Source organism: Rattus norvegicus, chromosome 1 (genome assembly GCF_036323735.1).
Source record: "Rattus norvegicus strain BN/NHsdMcwi chromosome 1, GRCr8, whole genome shotgun sequence".
In the NCBI taxonomy this organism is placed as follows: Eukaryota; Metazoa; Chordata; class Mammalia; order Rodentia; family Muridae; genus Rattus; species Rattus norvegicus.
Window position 1 is genome coordinate 243572738 of NC_086019.1, and position 24063 is coordinate 243596800.

The following is a 24063-nucleotide window of genomic DNA, read 5'->3' on the forward strand; positions in this document are numbered from 1 at the left end:
TTGCATAATAAAGTGCCGTGTTTATAGGCTTTAAGGGCTGTTTGTATGTTGCTTCCGTTTAACTTTTACGTGTAATGTTCATATGCCAGGTGCACACTCCAAAGGTAAGTCTGCAGTTAGGAAGCAGATGCTCTAATGCTACGGCAGTATTTCTGCAGTAAACGTAATTTTGGTTTTCTTTGTTAGTTCAGTGGGCATTTCAGCATGTGGGTGCTACAACTCGTTATTTGTAGATAGACCAGCCTAAAGGTCATTCACAGCCCTTCCCTAGGGCTCCTGTCACAAGGGCTCTCCCGACCACCGCCCATGGTGTTCATTTCATTTGCATGCGTCTGGATGTGAGACGATTTTTTGAAGGAAGAATGTACTATTTAGCCCAAGCTAGCCTGGAGCTCACAGTAGCACAGGCTGCCTGAGACTAATACTCTCCTGCCTCGGCCTCATTAGAAGCATGGGCCAAGAAGCTTGGTGTTGCCCATTATTTTCACGTGAAAGCATGATTGTATAAGCCTTCTACTAACAGATTGCCGATCAAACCAGTCTTTATGCGGCTGTTTCTGAGCACACATTTCTGCAGTTTCAGGTTTTAGGTTGAGATATACTTTTATTAAAGATTTTAAATGGGGCCTGAAGGGATGAGTTGTTCTCTAATCCTGTTTTCTGCTAGTGTTCCCTGTCTGTAGTTTTGGATTGGTCACCCCATCCATACCAGCAGAAGGCTGGGTTGTCTACAAATTCAATACTCTACTGCTGGCATTGCTAACTTGCTTAGCGCTCAGATGTCTGAGTTTGTTCCTGCTCTGATAGCTACTGTATGTTTTCTTACTTGCTTCTAGAACTCTGTTATACTGAGTATTCTAGTCCAATTGGAATTGATTCATTCACACATAACAAGATTAAGAATCTGAAATACAGGTTATTTTTAAACCAGAAATACAATTAATTGAACAATCTAGACTGGTCTTCATTATTTGAAGATGCTGCTGTCTTTATATGCACATGTGTATACACACATCTATGGATGTTTCTAGGCACTTTTTAACAGGCATTATTCTGAACTGTACATAATGCAAGTTTTATAAAACTCGTGTCTGAAACCTTTCAATTGTCCGTTTTCTTTAAAGTCCTAACGTGTCTTACATAGGGCCAGTAGTCGGCCTTCTACATTGCTTTTTGTGTATATTTGTACCAATGAGACAGAAAGTAGATTTCTAAATGATGTTGCACTGCTTTCCCTGTTCTGTCAGATGAGCTTCAGAACGGCTTTGTGACTGGCACTGCGCTGTATTTCTGGGTTGCATTGGCTATACTTGGCGACTTTGCAGTTTTCCCTTCTCATGTGTGTTGTGGGATGTTTGCTTGTGAATTCTGCACTCAGTCAAGTTTGCGACTCAGGGTAGCTTCCATCCCTCTCACCATGGAAGAGTGGTAGGCCTGAGTCTCCATCTGAGTCCTTGGCTTCAGACAAGGGCGCTCCACACCTCCGTCCCTCCCTGCTGTTTGCTGCCTCTCAGGGCAGTCTCAAGGAAGTGAGTTTGCATCCAGTTCTGCAGCACTGGGCATCCCTCTGCACCATCCAGCTTCTGTGGTCGCATTTCCCCTTTCCCAGGGCAGCTCCCCCTTTATCTTAGTCCCTTTTAGGGAAGATGAGCATAAGGTGGCTACTGCCCTTCCTAGACTTTGTCTCCATCGAGATAAATTAATTTTAAATCTTTATCCTTATGAATTAAAACAAACATCTGGTCAAACAGCTGCTGTACATTTTATAGTTATCAGTATTTTTCTTGAAGGTTGCTATGCTGAATGTTGGAGTTGATCTGTTGCTCACTAGCACGGTGAATGTTTGTCAGTAGTACTTCTCAAGTCTAGTGCAAATACAAACAGGAACGATAACAAAGTACAGCTCTACTCAGCTGGCTTGGGGCAGGCTCAGACTGATTTCTAAAGAGCTCCACTCCTGTGTGAACACCTCGGATATTTAAGATCTGTGACCAGGTTTCTTCTGTGACTTCTTTTTTTTTTTTTTTAAGATTTATTTATTTATTATATATAAGTACACTGTAGCTGTCTTCAGATACACCAGAAGAGGGCATCAGATCTCTTTACAGATGGTTGTGAGCCACCATGTGGTTGCTGGGAATTGAACTCATGACCTCTGGAAGAGCAGTCGGGCGCTCTTAACCGCTGAGCCATCTCTCCAGCCCCTTCTGTGACTTCTATAAGTTGAGAGTATGGAACTGTAGATTCCTCTGATGTTACCGTCAGACTGGTATCTCTTGAATGCCATGTGAGTGGGCAGAGTTTTCTGAGATAGAAATGGAATCATGCATACAGCTAGCAACTTTGTTCTCCTTTGATAATATGTATTAGAAAACAATTACATTTTGAAGACATTCTTTTTCATATATTAGTACAATTCAGTTTGTGTGACCAGCGTGGTTTAATTATTTCTTTTGGTGGGCACTGAGGTTTTGTTTAATCTTTAACATTACAAGCAGTGCTATATCTATTCCAAGGCATGGACTTTGCAAATGCACAAGTGTTTCCACTGCCTAGATTGCTGGGTTTGCATTGTGAGATGTTATCAATTGTCCTCAAAAAGGTTTCATAAGTTATAGTTATACCACACATTTTCTAACTTCTTGACATTCATATTAGCAACATAACATTTCTGTGAGTGTTCATATTCATTATCCTATTAATAATGAGCTTGTCTTTTCTTGTTGACTTCTAGAAAGTGCTCATGTTTTCTGAGCACAAACGTTTTCGCTATAAATGCTGTAGCACTTTTTTCTCCCACCTGTGCTCTGCCTCCCTTTTTTCCTGTTTTGGGAATCCTTAAAATTGTGATAGTACTGTGTAGAAAAATTTAACCAGAATTAATATTATAGCTAAAGTCCTTAGCAGAATGTAATCTAATAATGTAAGAAAGTACGTGTTAGACTACATTGCCACAGTCTACTCGCTCACACTAAGCGAGAACTGCTGTCAGCAGCTTTCTGCTCAGCCTCAGCCTTCACTGCGGGCCATGCTCTTCCTGCCCACCTTTTTGGGGTAGTGTGAACACCCTCAGTCTACCCAGCTGCCCTTTCCCAGTGCTCCTTGCTGCTTCTGCCTCCTCCCGCAGCCTCAGCCACACTCCAGCACTGGCTTAGGAAAGCAAACACACACACCTATTTTGACTGGTACCAAAGAAATTGATAGGAAAAATGTAATTAAATCTGTATTTTTATTAAATAATTTTTGCAGATTGTATAGTCAGGCAAAATATGGCAGGTTAGAGTTGGGGCTCCATCTGAGTCAGTAAAGGACAGCAGTGCGAGGCTGCCTGAGAGCACGGTGATGAGCACAGTGCAAAATCAGGACCAACTTCAGAGAGAAAACTTGTGAAAATGTATAACTTTTAGAGTAGATCCTTAAAAGTCTCCTTTGGGAAATTAAAATCTTTCTGATTAATGTAAACATGTATTGTTTTTAAGATTTTTATACAAGTGCTCTAGCTTCATGTATGCCTGGTGCCAGAAGAAGGCATCAGACCCCATGGTTGTGAGCCACCATGTGGCTGCTGGGAATTGAACTCAGGACCTCTGGAAGGGCAGTCAGTGCTCTTAACCGCTGAGACATCTCTCCAGCCCATAAACTTATCTTTTGATGTGTTTAATTTTTCACCTATTTATACATTTATTTTTTTTCCGTTCAGAAGAGTATGCAGTGTTAAATATGTGACTAACTTAAAGTTTTTAGGTTGTGTAGCTGTTAAGACTGGGAACTGAATATCATCAGATTCAGGAAGATATTCAGGATGATATTAAAGCAGGCGTGGAGACTGAGAGTCTAGCCTAGCCAATAGGAAGTCAAAGAGCAATGGCTCAGTCCCTTAGGTTGAATGAAGTTCTGGGTCCATTCCGAGCGCTGATCTTAAATAACGCTGCTCTCAGAGTAGATGAAGAGGAGGCATGGGAGAAACTGATCTGAGGAACAAGTAGGGGAAAGATGACGGTACCCTCCATCCAAGAGATGAGGATGCCTCAGACACTAGCATTCAGAAATGAAATGAAAAAAGGTAGGGTACCATTTTGGTAGTTTTAGAATATTAAAAAAAAAAAAAACCTTCAAAGACAATTGTTAAAGTTACTTAATACTAAAATTTACCAGTCACCAAGTTATTAAATATTCCCCCTCAAAAAAAAAAAAAAAACCTCTACTATTCCTCGGTGTTTATTTAAATTATAAATGTTGGCACTTAGGTTTGAGTTAAACTACTTTAAATAACAAGTTTAAATGTGTCCCGTTGTGGCTGCCTCTTATCTGATGGGTTCGTCTCCTCCGCAGTTTTGCTGTCTTGAACTGTTCAGCCTCGCCAGTCTGCTCTCAGGATGGCACTTTGTATCAGGTAAGAGGCACTCAGGACGGTACATATGGCCATCACAGTGCTCTGTGCTGACCACTCCCATCCCAAACTCAAGGTCTCAGACATGTTACGTTGTAAAAGCAATTTTTAAAGTCTTTTTAAACTCAAATAAGAGTTCTCCCATTATTCTAGTTCTCCTGAGTTAATCATTTTACTGAACTAAAATTAAAATTATGTCTTAACAGCTATCATTTATGAATGCAGAATTTTAACCCTTGAGACATCGCTAATCTTGGCCCTTGAAATAAAATGTCAAATCGAATGACTATAAATGGGAAGCATCAGTGACTCTGAGTGTGAGCCGTGCCCAGCCAGCCCAGCTGCTGCTGTGGGACAGAGGGGTAACTGAGGGAAGCTTGTCTAACAGAAACACGTGTTAGAGATTTGGAGGATGGGCTGGAGCGATGACCCTGAACTTAAAAACTACTCTTTGAGACCCAATTTTGATTCCCAGCACCCACGTCAGGTGGCTCCTAATTGCCTTAACCCCAGCTCCAGGGCATTTGATACCCCCAGGCTCCACAGATACCCCACTAGTGTATGAATGCCCACACATGTTTAAAAATAAATACGTTTTTAAAAATAAAAGCATCTGATGCAGGGTAGTAAAGCATTACTGTATTATAAGTGCAGAGATAATGCGCCCAGTCTTAATCTCGTAGATAAGTCATAGTATTTTTAAAAAGTAATCTTTTCCCCAATAATTAAAATAATCCATCTAGTTTCTAGTAGTCAGTAACTAATAAACTTCAGTATTCCAGTTTCCAAGGTGAGACAAATTAGTTTACTTTGTGACTTAAAAGAATACTCTAAAATCACTAAGCAGAAATTGCAATGCGCAGTATATTTGGAATTTTGCTTAGTCTTGATGACTGCTGTGCTATGGGAATCTCAGTTCATCATTATGATGTGAGCTGTTAGATGCGTACTGTTTAATCCTGCCTATCTGGGAGTGACCTGACATCCATCTAGATGGGCAGTGGGAGGCCCTCGGCGAGGAAGGTGTTCTCCTTTCAGTGTGCAAAGGAGGGTGAGGGCTGAGCAGATGGTTTAGCTGATTGGAAATAAATGACAGCAATAACCCTGTGTGTAGCTGTCACCCAGGATACATTGGCTTCTCCTTTTTCTTCATGTTGATGTCTGTTTCCCAAGAGATGAAGTTGCTCTTTGGCTTTGATTCTGAGTGATGAAGGACACTGGAGCAAGACAGATCTGCAACTGTACCCTCACTTCCTTTTCATTCTTCAACACCTCATTACAGATAACAGTGTTGTAAGAAAGTGAAAATTTAAGTTCTCCCAAAATCATCACTATGACAGTAAGCTTGACAAAATCATCACTATGACAGTAAGCTTGACAAAATCACCACTATGACTGTAAGCTTGACAAAATCATCACTATGACTGTAAGCTTGACAAAATCATCACTATGACTGTAAGCTTGACAAGATCATCGCTATGACAGTAAGCCTGACAAGATCATCGCTATGACAGTAAGCCTGACAAGATCATCGCTATGACAGTAAGCCTGACAAGATCATCACTATGACAGTAAGCCTGACAAGATCATCGCTATGACAGTAAGCCTGACAAGATCATCGCTATGACAGTAAGCTTGACAAGATCATCGCTATGACAGTAAGCCTGACAAGATCATCGCTATGACAGTAAGCCTGACAAGATCATCGCTATGACAGTAAGCTTGACAAGATCATCGCTATGACAGTAAGCCTGACAAGATCATCGCTATGACAGTAAGCTTGACAAGAGAACAAGGGCAGAGAACTCTGTTCTAAGAGAACATGCCCTTTAGTTCGGCAGCTACTGCCAAGGGCTGGGAGAGGTGGTGCAGGCATTAAGAGCATGTGTTCTTCTTGCAGAAGACCAGAGTTCAGTCCTAGCATCCACATGAGGTAGCTGCATGGAATGGACACCCTCTTGTGGACAATTTGGTTACCTGTACTCATGTGTGCACAGACCCACACACAGGCACACACATACACATAATTTTAAAATAAAAATAAAATCTTTTTTAAAAACTGGATCCAAATTTCACTTTGAATATAAATACAAAGGTATTAAATACTATACTAAATACTATACTAAAAGGATAATGTCAAGAGCTGGTAGAATTTTTTTTATCAGAACCGTAAGAATGATATAAAATGTAGAGGAGACAGGCAGATAACAGACTAGTATGGAATTCTCTAAGGTAAAGATCACTGTGTGCTGAAAGGCACTGGATAAAATCTAGTGTTGGCACTAACTTTACTACTAGCTTTGTAGTTTGATGTTTTAAAATTAAAATCTGAAGCAATTACTTCAATGACATTCTTTACCTAGACTTACCAATTAATATTTCACATTTCCTGTCTCATCTTTCTCTGCTTATATGCATCTTAGTTTATTTTAAATAAAATGATTAAAAATAAATCATATAATAGCAAGTAATCACAAAATGTTTTAGTCCGTATATGTTTCCTCAGAACAAAGACCAGAATTCTGTTTTCACAAGACTTTAAGTAGCATCTTAGTTATGAGACTCTGCATTATTAAATTATGAAGTTAAATGTGCCTTTCCATACTTTAACAAGATTTTATTTAACCTAACAAAGTTAGCTAAACTGTTGTTAATCAGGAAGTAGGTGTTTCTGATCAGTTAGAATTTCAGGCGAGTAACAAATGGGACAGGAGAATTTCAGGCGAGTAACAAATGGGACAGGATCACTGCTGCCCTCCTGCCCAAGACAGTGCATCATGAAGCTAAGAGCTCCAATCAGGCGCCAGCCTACACACACACACACACACACACACACACACACACGAGAGAGAGAGAACTGCTCCCGAACTAGCCCCAGCACAGGAGCTACACACACACACACACGGTGCGTGGGGGAGGGAGGGAGGAAGATCATGTACAACTACAGCCCCAAAAATCTGACTGGGCTTCAGATACAGAGAATTTTGTGCCTAACTAACCAAAGTCAATGCTGGTTCCTTAAGACCAGAGTAAAATGTTAGATAAAGAATACGATTTAAACAATTAAAAGACAGAATAAGATTAAGGCCATTGGAACCTTGCAACTTCTGTGCTTGCCCATTAGATTCTAGGTGGCATCTTCTGTATTCTTCAGCTGAACAAGGCCTAGGGTTCTTTCCCTACTTCTGTTCTGTCCTAGCTGGAAGTTAGTACACAGCAGCATGAAGTCTTCTCAGTGTGTGGCATGCATGTGAAAGGACTGGAGATCGATCAGTCTGTCTTCTTCTTTTTTTTTTTTTAATCTTTACTAACTTGAGTATTTCTCCCATCTTGCCCCCATTACCGCCCTCCCCCCAAAAGTCATGTTCACAGGGGGTTCAGTTTTGGCAGGACCAAGGGCTTCTCCTTCCACTGGTGCTCTTACTGGGCTATTCATTGCTACCTATGAGGTTGGAGCCCAGGGTCAGTCCATGCATAGTCTTTGGGTAGTGGCTTAGTCCCTGGAAGCTCTGGTTGGTTGGCATTGTTGTTCATATGGGGTCTCGAGCCCCTTCAAGCTCTTCCAGTCCTTTCTCTGATTCCTTCAACGGGGGTCCCATTCTCAGTTCAGTCCTATGTATTTGCTGTATTCTGGCTGTGTCTCTCAGGAGAGATCTACATCCGGTTCCTGCCGGCCTGCACTTCTTTGCTTCATCCATCTTATCTAATTGGGTGGCTGTGTATGTATGGGCCACATGTCGGGCAGGCTCTGAATGGGTGTTCCTTCTACCTCTGTTCTAAACTTTGCCTCCCTATTCCCTGCCAAGGGTATTCTTGTTCCCCTTTTAAAGAAGGAGTGAAGCATTCACATTTTGGTCATCTTTCTTGAGTTTCATGTGTTCTGTGCATTTGGGCAATTCAAGCATTTGGGTTAATAGCCACTTATCAATGAGTACATACCATGTGTGTTTTTCTGTGATTGGGTTACCTCACTCAGGATGATATTTTCAAGTTCCATCCATTTGCCTATGAATTTTATAAAGTCATTGTTTTTGATAGCTGAGTAATATTCCATTGTGTAGATGTACCACATTTCCTGTATCCATTCCTCTGTTGCAGGGCATCTGTGTTCTTTCTAGCTTCTGGCTATTACAAATAAGGCTGCTATGAACGTAATGGAGCATGTGTCTTTGTTTTATGTGGGGGCATCTTGTGGGTATATGCCCAAGAGAGGTATAGCTGGATCCTCAGGTAGTTCAATGTCCAATTTTCTGAGGAACCTCCAGACTGATTTCCAGAATGGTTGTACCAGTGTGCAATCCCACCAACAATGGAGGAGTGTTCCTCTTTCTCCACATCCTCGCCAGCATTTGCTGTCACCTGAGTTTTTGATCTTAACCATTCTCACTGGTGTGAGGTGAAATCTCAGGGTTGTTTTAATTTGCATTTCCCTTATGACTAAAGATGTTGAACATTTCTTTAGGTGTTTCTCAGCCATTCGGCATTCCTCAGCTGTGAATTCTTTGTTTAGCTCTGAACCCCATTTTTTAATAGGGTTATTTGTCTCCCTGCAGTCTAACTTCTTGAGTTCTTTGTATAATTTGGATATAAGGCCTCTATCTGTTGTAGGATTGGTAAAGATCTTTTCCCAATCTGTTGGTTGCCGTTTTGTCCTAACCACAGTGTCCTTTGCCTTACAGAAGCTGTACAGTTTTATGAGATCCCATTTGTCCATTCTTGATCTTAGAGCATAACCCATTGGTGTTTTGTTGAGGAAATTTTCTCCAGTGCTCATGTGTTCGAGATGCTTCCCCACTTTTTCTTCTTTTAGTTTGAGTGTATCTGGTTTGATGTGGAGGTCCTTGATCCACTTGGACTTAAGCTTTGTACAGGGTGATAAGCATGGATCGATCTGCATTCTTCTACATGCTGACCTCCAGTTGAACCAGCACAATTTGCTGAAAATGCTATCTTTTTTCCATTGGATGGTTTTGGCTCCTTTGTCAAAAATCAAGTGACCATAGGTGTATGGGTTTATTTCTGGGTCTTCAATTCTATTCCACTGGTCTATCTGTCTGTCTTTGTACCAATACCATGCAGTTTTTTTTTAATCACTATTGCTCTGTAATACTGCTTGAGTTCAGGGACAGTGATTCCCCCAGAAGTCCTTTTATTGTTGAGGATAGTTTTAGCTATCCTGGGTTTTTTGTTATTCCAGATGAATTTGCAAATTGTTCTGTCTAACTCTTTGAAGAATTGGATTAGTATTTTGATGGGGATTGCATTGAATCTGTAGATCGCTTTTGGTAAAATGGCCATTTTTACTATATTAATCCTGCCAATCCATGAGCATGGGAGATCTTTCCATCTTCTGAGGTCTTCTTCAATTTCTTTCCTCAGTGTCTTGAAGTTCTTATTATACAGATCTTTTACTTGCTTGGTTAAAGTCACACCGAGGTACTTTATATTATTTGGGACTATTATGAAGGGTGTCGTTTCCCTAATTTCTTTCTCGGCTTGTTTCTCTTTTGTGTAGAGGAAGGCTACTGATTTATTTGAGTTAATTTTATACCCAGCCACTTTGCTGAAGTTGTTTATCAGCTTTAGTAGTTCTCTGGTGGAACTATTGGGATCACTTAAATATACTATCATATCATCTGCAAATAGTGATATTTTGACTTCTTCTTTTCCAATCTGTATCCCCTTGATCTCCTTTTGTTGTCTGATTGCTCTGGCTAGAACTTCAAGAACTATATTGAATAAGTAGGGAGAGAGTGGGCAGCCTTGTCTAGTCCCTGATTTTAGTGGGATTGCTTCAAGTTTCTCTCCATTTAGTTTGATGTTGGCTACTGGTTTGCTGTATATGGCTTTTACTATGTTTAGATATGGGACTTGAATTCCTATTCTTTCCAGGGCTTTTATCATGAAGGGGTGTTGAATTTTGTCAAATGCTTTCTCAGCATCTAATGAAATGATCATGTGGTTTTGTTCTTTCAGTTTGTTTATATAATGGATCATGTTGATGGTTTTCCGTATATTAAACCATCCCTGCATGCCTGGGATGAAGCCTACTTGGTCATGGTGGGTGATTGTTTTGATGTGCTCTTGGATTCGGTTTGCCAGAATTTTATTGAGTATTTTTGCGTCGATATTCATAAGGGAAATTGGTCTGAAGTTCTCTTTCTTTGTTGGGTCTTTGTGTGGTTTAGGTATAAGAGTAATTGTGGCTTCATAGAAGGAATTCGGGAGTGCTCCATCTGTTTCAATTTTGTGGAATAGTTTGGATAATATTGGTATGAGGTCTTCTATGAAGGTCTGATAGAATTCTGCACTAAACCTGTCTGGACCTGGGCTCTTTTTGGTTGGGAGACCTTTGATGACTGCTTCTATTTCCTTAGGAGTTATGGGGTTGTTTAACTGGTTTATCTGTTCCTGATTTAACTTCCGTACCTGGTATCTGTCTAGGAAATTGTTCACTTTCTGCAGATTTTCAAGTTTTGTTGAATATAGGCTTTTGTAGTAGGATCTGATGATTTTTTGAATTTCCTCGGATTCTGTAGTTATGTCTCCCTTTTCATTTCTGATTTTGTTAATTTGTATACACTCTCTGTGTCCTCTTCCTTAGTCTGGCTAAGGGTTTATCTATCTTGTTGATTTTCTCAAAGAACCAACTTTTGGTTCTGTTGATTCTTTGTATGGTCCTTTTTGTTTCTACTTGGTTGATTTCAGCTCTGAGTTTGATTATTTCCTGCCATCTACTCCTCCTGGGTGTATTTGCTTCTTTTTGTTCTAGAGCTTTTAGGTGTGCTGTCAAGCTGCTGACATATGCTCTCTCCTGTTTCTTTCTGCAGGCACTCAGAGCTATGAGTTTTCCTCTTAGCACAGCTTTCATTGTGTCTCATAGGTTTGGGTATGTTGTACCTTCATTTTCATTAAATTCTAAAAAGTCTTTAATTTCTTTCTTTATTTCTTCCTTGATCAGGTTATCATTGAGTAGAGCATTGTTCAACTTCCATGTATATGTGGGCGTTCTTTCCTTATTGTTATTGAAGACCAGCTTTTAGCCTGTGGTGGTCTGATAGGACGCATGGGATTATTTCTATCTTTCTGTATCTGTTGAGGCCTGTTTTATGACCAGTTATATGGTCAATTTTGGAGAAAGTTCCATGAGGTGGTGAGAAGAATGTATATCCTTTTGCTTTAGGATAGAATGTTCTATAAATATCTGTTAAGTCCATTTGGTTCATGACTTCTCTTAGTCTGTCTATGTCTCTGTTTATTTTCTGTTTCTATGATCTGTCCAGTGATGAGAGTGGGGTATTGAAATCTCCTACTATTATTGTGTGAGGTGCAATGTGTGTTTGAGCCTTAGTAAGGTTTCTTTTATGTATGTAGGTGCCCTTGTATTTGGAGCATAGATATTTAGCATTGAGAGTTCATCTTGGTGGATTTTTCCTTTGATAAATATGAAGTGTCCTTCCTTATCTTTTTTGATGACTTTTAGTTGGAAATTGATTTTATTCGCTATTAGAATGGCTACTCCAGCTTGCTTCTTCCGACCATTTGCTTGGAAAGTTGTTTTCCAGCCTTTCACTCTGAGGTAGTGTCTCTTTGTCTCTCAGGTGTGTTTCCTGTAGGCAGCAGAATGCAGGGTCCTCATTGCGTATCCAGTTTGTTAATCTATGTCTTTTTATTGGGGAGTTGAGGCCATTGATGTTGAGAGATATTAAGGAATAATGATTGTTGTTTCCTGTTATATTCATATTTGGATGTGAGGTTATGTTTGTGTGCTTTTCTTCTCTTTGTTTTGTTGAAAAACGATTAGTTTCTTGCTTTTTCTAGGGTGTAGCTTGCCTCCTTATGTTGGGTTTTACCACTTATTATCCTTTGTAGGACTGGATTTGTAGAAAGATATTGTGTAAATTTGGTTTTGTCATGGAATATCTTGGTTTCTCCATCTATGTTAATTGAGAGTTTTGCAGGATACAGTAACCTGGGCTGGCATTTGTGTTCTCTTAGGGTCTGTATGACATCAGTCCAGGATCTTCTGGCCTTCATAGTTTCTGGCGAGAAGTCTGGTGTGATTCTGATAGGTCTCCCTTTATATGTTACTTGACCTTTTTCCCTTACTGCTTTTAATATTCTTTCTTTATTTTGTGCGTTTGGTGTTTTGACAATTATGTGACGGGGGGTGTTTCTTTTCTGGTCCAATCTATTTGGAGTTCTGTAGGCTTCTTGTATGTCTATGGGCATCTCTTTCTTTAGGTTAGGGAAGTTTTCTTCTATGATTTTGTTGAAGATATTTACTGGTCCTTTGAGCTGGGAGTCTTCACTCTCTTCTATACCTATTATCTTTAGGTTTGATCTTCTCATTGCGTCCTGGATTTCCTGTATGTTTTGGGCCAGTAGCTTTTTCTGTTTTACATTATCTTTGACCATTGTGTCGATGATTTCTATGGAATCTTCTGCTCCTGAGATTCTCTCTTCTATCTCTTGTATTCTGTTGGTGATGCTTGTATCTACGGCTCCTTGTTTCTTCCCTTGGTTTTCTATATCCAGGGTTGTTTCCATGTGTTCTTTCTGTATTGCTTCTATTTCCATTTTTAATTCCTTCAACTGTTTGATTGTGTTTTCCTGGAATTTTTTCAGGGATTTTTGTGATTCCTCTCTATAGGCTTCTACTTGTTTATTTATGTTTTCCTGCATTTCTCTAAGGGAGTTCTTCATGTCTTTCTTGAAGTACTCCAGCATCATGATCAAATATGATTTTAAATCTAGATCTTGCTTTTCTGGTGTGTTTGGATATTCAGTGTTTGCTTTGGTGAGAGAATTGGGCTCCAATGATGCCATGTAGTCTTGGTTTCTGTTGCTTGGGTTCCTGCGCTTGCCTCTCGCCATCAGGTTGTTTCTGGTGTTACCTTAATCTGCTATTTCTGACAGTGGGTAGACTGTCCTATAGGCCTGTGTGTCAGGAGTACTGTAGACCTGTTTTCCTGTTTTCTTTCAGTCAGTTATGGGAACAGAGTGTTCTGCTTTCGGGCATGTAGTTTTTCCTGTCTACTGGTCTTCAGCTGTTTCTGTGGGCCTGTGTCCTGAGTCCACCAGGCAGGTTGCTTGAAGCAGAAAAGTTGGTCTTACCTGTGGTCCCGAGGCTCAAGTTTGCTTGTGGGTGGTTGCTTTTGAGCTCTCTGTGAGGGCGGCAACCAGGAGGGCCTGCACCACCTTTTCCGGGAGCCCCTGTGCACCAGAGTCCCAGATGGCGTTAGGTGTTTTCCTCTGGAGTCAGAAATGTGGGCAGAGTGCAGTCTTTTCTGGCTTCCCAGGTGTGTCTGCCCCTCTGAAGGTTTAGCTCTCCCGCCCACGGGATTTGGGTACAGAGAACTATTGATCTGATTCGTACCCACCTATCCAGAGATAGCAAACTATTGGCCGTCTCAGGGTTCGCTTGGTCCCTTGATTGTTTGGTCACTGAATTTCACTTAAAAAGTGGGGACCTGCAGATTTGAGAAGAGGAAAATCACTGGTTCTCCAGACTGTCTGATGAATTGGTTCTCTGCTGCAGTGAAGGTGAAGTGAAGCAGATGGGGAGGAGCGTGGGGCCTGCCTTCATCTCCCTGGAGCTGTGGTAGGTCTGTGGTAGGTGACTGGGAGAGCTGTGGTAGGTGACTGGGAGAGCTGTGGTAGGTGACTGGAGCTGTGGTAGTGACCGGGTGCCAGAGGCTTTCTACATAGACGAGCACTCAGAGATGCAAGGCTTTGGGTTGGCCGTGCACAGCTGTGACACTGACACGGACTGACAGGAGGCCATCATTTCATTAACACCCAGTACTGTGAACCAGCATTCCAAATAAATCCTAAATGTGTGAACAGTAGTGTGGGAACTCCAGTTTCACTGAGTAGCAGAATAGGATCTCTTACTCTTGTGTGGTTAAGGAGAATTTGCAGCTCAAACCTCAGCCCCACAAAGTTGCTGGGGACATGTGGTTTGTAGTCCTCCTTAGACCCTGTGTGGGAAGGGAGGGGAGGGCAAGGAGAGGAAGGAGGGAGAGATGTACTGGTAGTAATTTGAATCTTGAATGACAGCTTACATTTTAACTTTTGTAATCACTATTATCAGAAAATGTAAATACCCAATTCTTCAAGACTTTCTGTAGTAAGCATTGTTTTCATGTAAACACAGTCTTATTCATGCCTTTTTTTCTTTACAGTCCTACCCGATGGTATTGCAGTATCGACCAAGAATTGATTTCGGGTAGGCCCAGGCCCAGGCCTCGGCTGCACTGAATGAATCCTGCACTATTTGTTTACTCGTCGACAGATTGCACAGTGAATGGTGTGTGGACTCGAGAGACACAATCTGATTTCAGCATGCACATAAGGCCATTGTCTGTCTCAACTGTCAGTGTCCTTCATGTTGTTTCTATTAGGAGCCATCCAAGTGCCCTTCCGCCACTGACCATCTGCACATATTCATGCTGTCTCAGTGTGCAAGGCACGGCCGGAGCGAGTGAGGTCCAGCCGCGACTCTGCTTTCTCAGTGTTTTGCTTGCCTGTTGCAAGGTTGTTCTAATGTTAATTACACTAGTAAAATGGCTCAATCCTTGTGGTGTTGCAGTTTTCACATACTTAATACTTTTATTCTTATTAAAATAGAGTACTGTACAAGAACCTAGTATAATTATATCTTGAAATTATTTTGTATAAGAATATATTTAGAAAAGTGGTTTCTGAGCCACTGTCCTATTCTTGGTAAACTTTTATGTAAAAAAGAATAAACAACCAAAAAAAAAAAAAAACCAAAATGCCAGCTTGTTCTTGAGTGTGCAAGTCTTTTGTGAAGAATTCCAGTTATTTTTTGACCAGAGCACATTGCAGTCGGAGATGTCCTAAGCCACTGGGTAGTCTACCATTGCACAGGAAATTGGGTTAGGCCTTCATGTTGAAACACGTGACTTGGACAACTGAAGTTCATAATGTTGGCAGCTGATCATATCAACTTCTAATAAAATAAATGTGTAAGTAACATTCGTTCCTGTCTTAGGCAAGTGAGTACTGTCTAGCCAATGTCATGTGTCCATCATTGTATCATTGATGCCATTTTGTGAAAGCATTGCTTTTTTAAGTTGGCCTTAGGTGTGGATCGTGGATTGCAGAGGGTTGTATAAGGTGATTTTAAATCCTGGGGTTTTTTAGATAACATCCACCTTTTCATGGATTTCCAATCTCGGATTGTTAGCTGCTTATCACGTTTCCAAACCATATGCACAGGACAAAGGAAACACCAAGTAGTAGATAAATATGCTAACCAAAATTAATGGTTTGGGGATACTGTTATTCTAAATTCTGTGGTAACCAGGGGTTGGTGGAGTTACTGTTTTAGCTGAGTTCATTAAAGGTGAGTGGATCAGAAGTCAGAACTATGCTGATGTCCTTGATGTTGGCAGTTTGGTTAAGTCTTCCATTCATTTTGAAATTAGCCTGCAAGTCAAACTCCTCTGTTACCTTACTACATGAAAAACATTTTAGATCTTGTAAAATACATAGCTGTTTCAAAACAGGAAAAGAAAACTCTGGAATGTGTCTGCTGATTGCTTGAAACCAGCTAAGTTCTGAGAGGAAGAGGGACATTGGGACATCGGATACGAGCACTCTGTGGTCCACGGTCCTTTTTTCACAGTGAACATGGGTGCTCATGTTTCCCAGTAAAATATTTCACAGGTTAATGCTTTCTTGGTTCCAGAGTACTTCATAGAAGTGAACATTGTGCAGCTCTGAGAACGTGGCTCAGTCTTGGTTTGTTTCATAATTATTATTTTTCCTTACATTTTTAAGTCCAAAAGTTTGTATTAAAGTTGTATTAGAAGGCCACAGCAGTTAACTTCATGTTGTTGGATTGGATGTTTCTGGAAGAACTCACGAGCAGGATTTAAAAGGCATTTGATTTACTTTATAAAGTGTAGAAAAGACTGTAACACTTGACCAAAAAACTGAATTTATTATCTAATTACAGAAATTATTTTGCTGTTTTGCAAAACCTAATTCCTAGTTATCCTTAAGAAAAGGTCTTACAATCCATCACATTTAGATAATTGTTTTACATGTGAAGGTTAATTTTAATTAAGTCAAAACCATTTTTAAAGCCGCATGCTAAGGGTTGGTTATTTGGCTCCTCAACCAAAATTTAAGGCCGTAGGCGAATTTTATATACAAGGGCTCTTTGAATTTTGCTTGTTGCCTGATCACATGTAATGACTATTATCCAAGGACTATGTAGGAAACAGTCATCAGAATGCAGTTTTATCACAGTTCCTTTAATGTTTCTGCATTGACGTGTTCACTGAAATGCAATACACTACGTGCCAAAGCAGAACATTGAGCACAGGTGGCCTCATAAGGGAGGGAACATGGACTTGGGCTTCTTCAGCCATCCTCGCCTAAGATACCCACCAAGTGTGCAGCACTTTGTTGTCTGGTGTGATATGCACTGAGCTCCAGTTACCCTTGTCAGGAACCCACAAACAGGCACTGTAGCCAGCAATACATATACAGAGTTGCTAACAACCCCCCTTGAGGTTCATCTCCAGGAATGACCATCTGAATCTATAAACACAAGAATAAGTCAGTTACTCTTCAATCTGTTGTTCCTTAAGCAGTAAACTAAAGAACTCTTTCTCCAGAGGAGATTTTGTTACCTGTTTTACCTGCCTTAAAATGAGACATGTGAGGGAGGGCCATGGAGTCTTGAATGTAAAGAACGCCTGTGGTCTATAAAAGTCACCCTAAGTTGCAGTAATGGCATCACTTAAGAGGGAGAGAGAAATGTCTCTTTCTCTAGATTAGAAATAAACTAAAGGGTTATTGGTGAGGTTATAGCAAGTTGAGGTTTGGGGACTAGAATTACGGTTTTGACAGCTTTTAAACACTCTTTATTCACTAGGCATATGCCCATACCAATATGTCACACTGTACAAATGTAGTGAGTTAGCACAAGTGTTAACTTAAACTGAGTCCTTAAGAAAACAGAACAAGCATGTTCTAGAACATTGTGAACTGTTAAGCTTTACTGACTGTATAAATGAAAGTGCCTCACTGCTCAAGTGCATTTCTGTCTTAGGTTTCCTGCATAAGCCTCCAGTTATCTGTCCTGTTTCATAAATGGTTTCATAGCAAATGGGCACTTACAAGCTAAAGTAATCTTTTTAAAGTTTTGTAAGAATATAGGTATCACCAAAGACATTTTACTGTTAGTTACCATGTTAGAGACAGTTTGGACAGTCCAGAAGATAGGAACTGTGTAACCTGATAGAAAGTGGGCAATAGTAACTTTAATTGAGCTCTAAAATCTTACCAAGGAAGGCACCGCAGTGGGTTTTCTTGATGGAATGAGTCAATTGTGTCTTTCTTGCTATAGTGGGCGTGGTTTCCCTTCAGATCTTCACTGGTTTGGTTTGGTTTGGTTTGGTTTGGTTTTTTGTTTGTTTTCAGCATCATCTGGTAGGTCTTAGAAAATCCTCAAATATGAGAAAAGTAAACAATACAAATATCCTCCCTGTGAAAAATGGAAGCAATACAAACTTTAGAAGAAATTCAAAATTGAGATTTTTAAATTTTAAAAAGCATTTTCTTCTGTGGAGGTGGTATGAAGGGAACTATGCCTGTTTAGCTCCACTGAAGACAGACTTTAACAATAGAAGTCCCGGCAGGCCTGCCTATGTGGGCCGCAGTACAACAGTCCGCTGGGTTTACAGATAGTGGAAGTGCTGACAAGCCTGTGTAGAACACAGTACATCCTACTGGACTTACAGAAGTGCTTTTGTTGGTTTTAAAAGTGAAATTCCACAGGGCCTGTGATTGTATTTTCTCTAAAAGTCTTTCTCAGCAGCCACTTCCTTGTCACTAACCTTAGCCATGTGGCCAAATTTTGACAAAACAGGAGCACTGAAAAGTATCCCAGTATGCCATTCTTTGGGGTTGGTAGTCTGCTTTGCACCATGCTGAGATTAAATCAGCCTGAGGGAAGCCTCGGCAGAGTTGACAAACCCTCGCAGCCGTCCTGGGAGTGCAAGCACTTTACAACTGAGCCTCATCCCTCATCCATTCCTTTGATTGGATAGGAATTCTCTAGAAAACTAAGCTTTATACCAGTAGAATATTGGTATGAATTTGCCAAAATTTCTTTTCTGGATTAGAATCACAGAAACTTGAAATGCTCCTACCATTGTTTCCAGCATGTAACCTCTCTGGAAAGCAATAAGGGACATGTCTGCTAGGTCTTGTTCATGACAAATGGAACAGTCGTCAAATGCACTAAGGACTTAGAAGCACTTCAAAGACCAGAATCACCAGTTGTTTGGACTCACTTAATAAGCTTTGCTCATTGTATTTTAATTAAAAAACAAAAGCATGAAATTAAGATAAAAAACAAAATGCCCTTACACAGTAGGGACCTTATTGTTTTGTGTACACAGTAGGGGCCTTATTGTTTTGTGTGAGGTAGTGTTTCTCAGGTCATTTGCAAGTGCTTCTCTTCCTGGAGTATGATTTCCATAAGTAGTAAGTTTGCTGGCCATCATACTTTCCAGTAGGATTAAAGTGTTTGGAGACTTTTTCAGAAAATAATAAAAGTTAAAGATCAAAATAACTGCTGTAAATTCTGCAACTGTACCTCTCCTCAGGCCGCTTCCCATGGTACAAAAAGGCAGGTTTCCACAGACATGTCGAATACTAGGTCTGGTTTTCTTCTGTCGCAGACGAAGACTGACCACTCTGGGAGCATCTGTACAAAGTCTAGTGTGACACAAGTCCAGAAGGAGCTCTTTCCACACATTCACATTGTTGGAGGTCACCCTGGCTCTGTTGGAGGCCATTTTTCTTTTGCAGTCTTTTTCAGAGTGGGGTTGGGGGCCTAAGTGTCCTTATGAAGCTGTGGTCCAGGACAAGAGCGTGGGGGCGGGGGGTATGTGTTCCTTCACTTTCCTGCGTCTGGCAACTCAACAGCGATCATTTCCTAGAATAGCCCTCATGGTTATTAAATCTAGCACAGAATGTATTGTAAAGTTATGTTGCTAATTTTATTTTGAAATATGAACTATTTTAAGCTTTTGTCAAAAGTGGTTAACATCTTATACAAGTAAAAACCTTTTTGTGGTTGTAAGATTTAGCTTATGAATCATTCAAATTGAAGTGAAAGAATTACCAGGTCATTGTTAATGACTTAGTCTATTAAGAATCTATGTATTTTTGTAAAGGAAAAGCACTCGTAGATATTTAATCAGTACAAGGTCTATGTCTGTTTTGCAGGAAGAATATGCTGCTTAGAGATTCTCTTTAAATATTTTTTTATTTGTGTGCTCATATGTATTTTCTGTTGATCTTCTGAATGTTCTGTACAAAACTGTAAGACTGTTGAGCTGGAACATTTTTTTTAACTCTGGGCTTAGCTGTGTATATCTGACCATGTTGAAAATAGTATCTTTGTTATTAAATTTTTGATTGCATATTTATTGTTGGCCTGTTAATGTTTACTTGATGTAGACCACTACCTCTGTTAAAAATGTTTCAGTTCCATTTCCAAAGCAGGTTTTCCTGAGATTTATCTGAGTATTTGAGACTAGACATGAGAATGTTACAGAGCTGTTCTGAAGATGAGTCCGCCCCTTCCCTAATACTTCAGGTGTGTGTAGACAAACTATTCAAACCAGGGAATCTTTAGCAAAATTATGGAGCAAAGAGTCTCAAAACATTCAAAAGGCTTCCTCTACCAGTTAAAGAACTTGGCTTTGGGGGTTGGGGATTTAGCTCAGTGGTAGAGCGCTTGCCTAGCAAGCACAAGGCCCTGGGTTCGGTCCTCAGCTCCGAAGGAAAAAAAAAAAAGAACTTGGCTTTGAGTTTTCCTGGCTAGTTTCTTGAGTGGTTGTTTGGCTGGCTGGCTGGCTGGCGGCTGCTTGGTTAACTGGAGGCAGATTTATTTTTTAATGTCTTAAAAGCAATGCTTAATGACCTAAGGGCTCTCATAGCTGATGACACAAAGCTTGACTTGTGTTTAGGAATCACACCTAACTTTTACCTTTCTGTGTCTGGTGACAATGACAAAGAATGTTAAGACATTTCTGGTGTGCGTCACTCGAAGTCTCTTATGTGTATTAGCTCATTTAGTTCTGATACAGCCCTCTGAGATACATTCTGTTAGTAGCCCCACCGTACAAGTCAGGAACAGTGGGGACTTGCTCCCAGTTGCCAAAATCCACAAAGCCAGAGCATTCGGGCCTATGTGGTGTGGCTGGAGCCATCAGGGTCAACCTTCAGCTGTGTCGCCGTGCACACTACATGCCACTTGCTTCAGAGATTCTAGTTAGTAAGAAAGACTCTGAGTCAGAAAGTTGCCAGCAGCTCTTCCCTGTGCTCCACTGATACAATAGTGAGCTGCAAAGTCAGGAGAGCCCAAGCCCTCTGCTTCTCTATGGACGCTCAGAGTAGGAAAGAGCATGGAGGATCCTGCACATGGGGTACATGGACACATTTCATCCTCCTCGAGTGTCACTGACCAGTAGCTAGGGGGGACCTGGTAAAGTCTTGCCCCAGGGAGGAAAACATACTTAGCTTAAACTGATAATCACTTTCTGCATTTGCAGTTGAAAAAAGAGATCACGGTTTGCCTGGGACTTCACTGTATTTCTCTTCACACCGTTGTGGCTATTTTTAGTTTTGAAGGACATGGAGGGTCCTGTGCTCAAGCTGGGCTTGACCAGTTTATCTTTATCATTATTATTATTATTATTATTATTGTTATTATTATTATTATTATTATTATTATTAGTTTTGTATCTGGGAATATGCAGGGGATATTTCCTGGAAGCCAAGTAAAACAGTCCTTAGCAATCAAACTCCTGCAATAGGCTTTGGAGACGGAATAGCTATCCTGGAGTCAAGGTGGGGAATCATGTCCAACATGGCTAAGCTGTGACACGATGAGAGAAGTTACCCCGTTCTTTCAAACTACCCTCGTTGGGAAGACCCACTCTTTCTACAAGGGTCTTACAGGCCAACTGGGGCTCCTCCTCTTAAAGCTCTTTCTTCAGACATCAAGCTCCTTATAGACCTGTCTCTCCCGTGCAGCCCTGCACATTCTTTAAGCTCTCCCTCTCCCAGGTCCTTACCCTATAAAGATGCCTCCAGATAGTGGCCTGTACCTCTTAACGAAACTTACTCCTCCCCAAGCTCTGGCCAGTATAACATCCCTTTAAAAGCTCCAATTCACCCTAAAACCTAGTAATAACAATTTGGCCTTGTTTCTCCCAAAGCCACAGACTTCACTTGGGAGTCCCATTCCACCTATCAGAATGCCACTTCTTACCCTGCTCACCCTGCAAACCCTCTCCTGAACAGGCCCTAGCCCATCCTCAAAGCCTCTGTGGAAATGACAGGGCCCTCTATCTACAGCATCCTGCTTCTGCCAAGCTGGTCCCTCCTTGAAGAGGATGGTTCTCATGAAGCCTGCTATAATACCCTACAACCTACCCTCTTACAAGCCAGGCTCAGGCTCCTCTTTCCCACCTCTTGTTCCCTCACAAAACGGCATAGCCTTCCTGCTTTTCTCCCTGAACTCTGTTCCTCCCTAAGTGGCTCTTTTCCACCTGGAAACCCAACTGTCTCTGGAAACCCTCTTCCTCGTGAAGAGAAGAACCTGGCTGCAGCCTTCACCCTGTCTTTGCACTCATGAAGCACTACTCTGTTTAAAGTAGCTTCTCCACATAAAGCCCAGTTCTCATACTGAGCCTGCTCCTCACAAACACTGACCCTCCTGAGAAGCCATGCTCCTGTCTCATGGCTAAGCTGTGGGATCTGAAGTCCACTATTTACTGCCTCTTCCAGAGCAGGCCAGGAGACAATGGCAGATGCAAGTGAGTTTGTTCATGATTTGAGGTCAGACCTGGGAAGAGAAACTTTCTTAGTTTGTGTTACCTGCATTACTGTTTGAGCTTAAAGAGAGAGAAAAAAGCCAGGAAGTAAGTACATGTGCATTTAATCATGTATGAAGTTGGAACTATCTATCCCAAGAGGTTCTAACATGTGCCCAGGCTGCAAGCTGGCCTCACCCGTGGGGGTTCCTGGAGTTTTCTTTAGGCTGAATTTTTATAAGACTGCACATTATATGTTTATACCTTATCTACTCACAGATTCCTGTTCCCCATTGGAAACCGCTGACCCTCTTCAAAGCCTCACTGCCCCATATAAGCACCTATCCTCATGTCTCTGTTCCTCCTAATTCTTACCTGACTTGTAGTCTACCAGATCCCATGCCTCCTGCGTGGCCTGGGTCCCTCTAGGAAGCCCTGCTCACATGCATGGCCCAGGCCCACCCTTACAAGCTCTGCTCATTCTACAAGCCATGGCCCTTCCAGCAAGCTTTCACCTGCTACAAACTCCTGTGCTTTCTAGGAAGTTCTGCTCTTCATGAGCCCTGCCTCTCAGATCCAGTCCCCCCGTCAAAGCCTTGCCTCTCTACCTCCCTACCAAGCCATATTTCTCCTTATGAGCCCCTGATCCTATTGAAATGCCCAAGCCTGAAGAAGTGATGTGCACCTGAAGTGACAACCACTTAGAAGATTGAGGCAGAAGGACTGATTGAGCCTAGTAGTTTGAGACCAGCATGGACAACCCTGACTCAAAGAAAAATATCCAAGTACCTGTGCCCAACAAAAGCCCCGCTCATCCCTAGAAGCCACTGCTTCTCCTACAACCCCCGCACCTGCTTACTCTGCCGTTTCTCCTGTAGCCCAGCTTATGTCCTGTCAAGCACACTTGGCCACACTTTGTCTCCCCCCACCCCCGTAGCACTTCCCTCAAAAACACGGATTTCTTTTCAGATTAAGAGCCCAGATGGGTGTTGTTCGTGTGGCATATAGAGCCGGTACACCAAAACCGGAAGTAAACAGCGAATGAAGCTGATTTCAGGGTGAGTGGTGCCCACAGGAGTGAAGCTTCATTCATTGTCTCCTTTTCTGACGTGGACTCCATCTCTACCTCAGAATGTCTGTGTGGTCTGTATGAAGGGTGCCAGTGAGCACCTCTTCAGTTCATAAATACATTGTTCCTTTGGGCTAAGATTGCTATAGTCAAGTGTAGTGGAGGCAGGAGGCAGGATCTGCCTTCCTGCTCTCACCGCCCCCCACCTCACAGCATTGTGTAAAAGCAGAATAAAGGGGCTGGAGAGATGGCTCCGCCCTTAAAGAGGACCTCTCGAAGAGGACCCAGGTTTGATTTCCAGCACACACAGGGCGGCCCAAGACCACCCGTTTCTCCACTCACAGCTGATCCAGTGCCCTCTTCTGACCTCACCAGCCCCAGGTATGCCATGATGCACACTCCTAGTGCAGCACTCCAGGCTAGAAGACACAAAGAGTCCAGGGCAATGTTGGTGAGACCCAAGACGAATATAAGAGTGGATGGAGAGAGGGGCCAGCTCATAATAACCACCAAAACCACAACCATCACAAGTACCATCTCCATACCACCCCCATCAAAACTACTGCCACAACTACCACCATCATACCACTCTGAACACTACCATCCCCACACCAAGCCCCATCACCATCATCTCCACCCACCATCACCTCCATCACCACCATAACCATCACAACCACCACCATCACCATTGCTATACCACAAACACCATGCAAACCACCTCCAGGATA

General features: G+C 41.6%; 1 protein-coding gene across 6 annotated transcripts in view; it reads left to right on the forward strand.

Annotated features, from left to right (window-relative positions):
* Window positions 1-19866, forward strand: part of Pcgf5 (polycomb group ring finger 5) — a 116154-nt gene extending 96288 nt beyond the window's left edge. For 3 of the 6 annotated variants that reach the window (XM_017589708.3, XM_017589707.3, XM_017589709.3), the window contains exons 9-10: window positions 4333-4393; window positions 14578-19866. In XM_017589708.3, the coding sequence (XP_017445197.1) occupies window positions 4333-4393; window positions 14578-14615 (99 nt within the window). In that variant the 3' untranslated portion in view covers window positions 14616-19866. The remainder of the gene's footprint in view (window positions 1-4332; window positions 4394-14577) is intronic. The other 3 variants (XM_006231311.5, XM_063273717.1, NM_001129882.1) reach the window with 2 other exon arrangements.
* Window positions 19867-24063: the final 4197 nt, after the last annotated feature.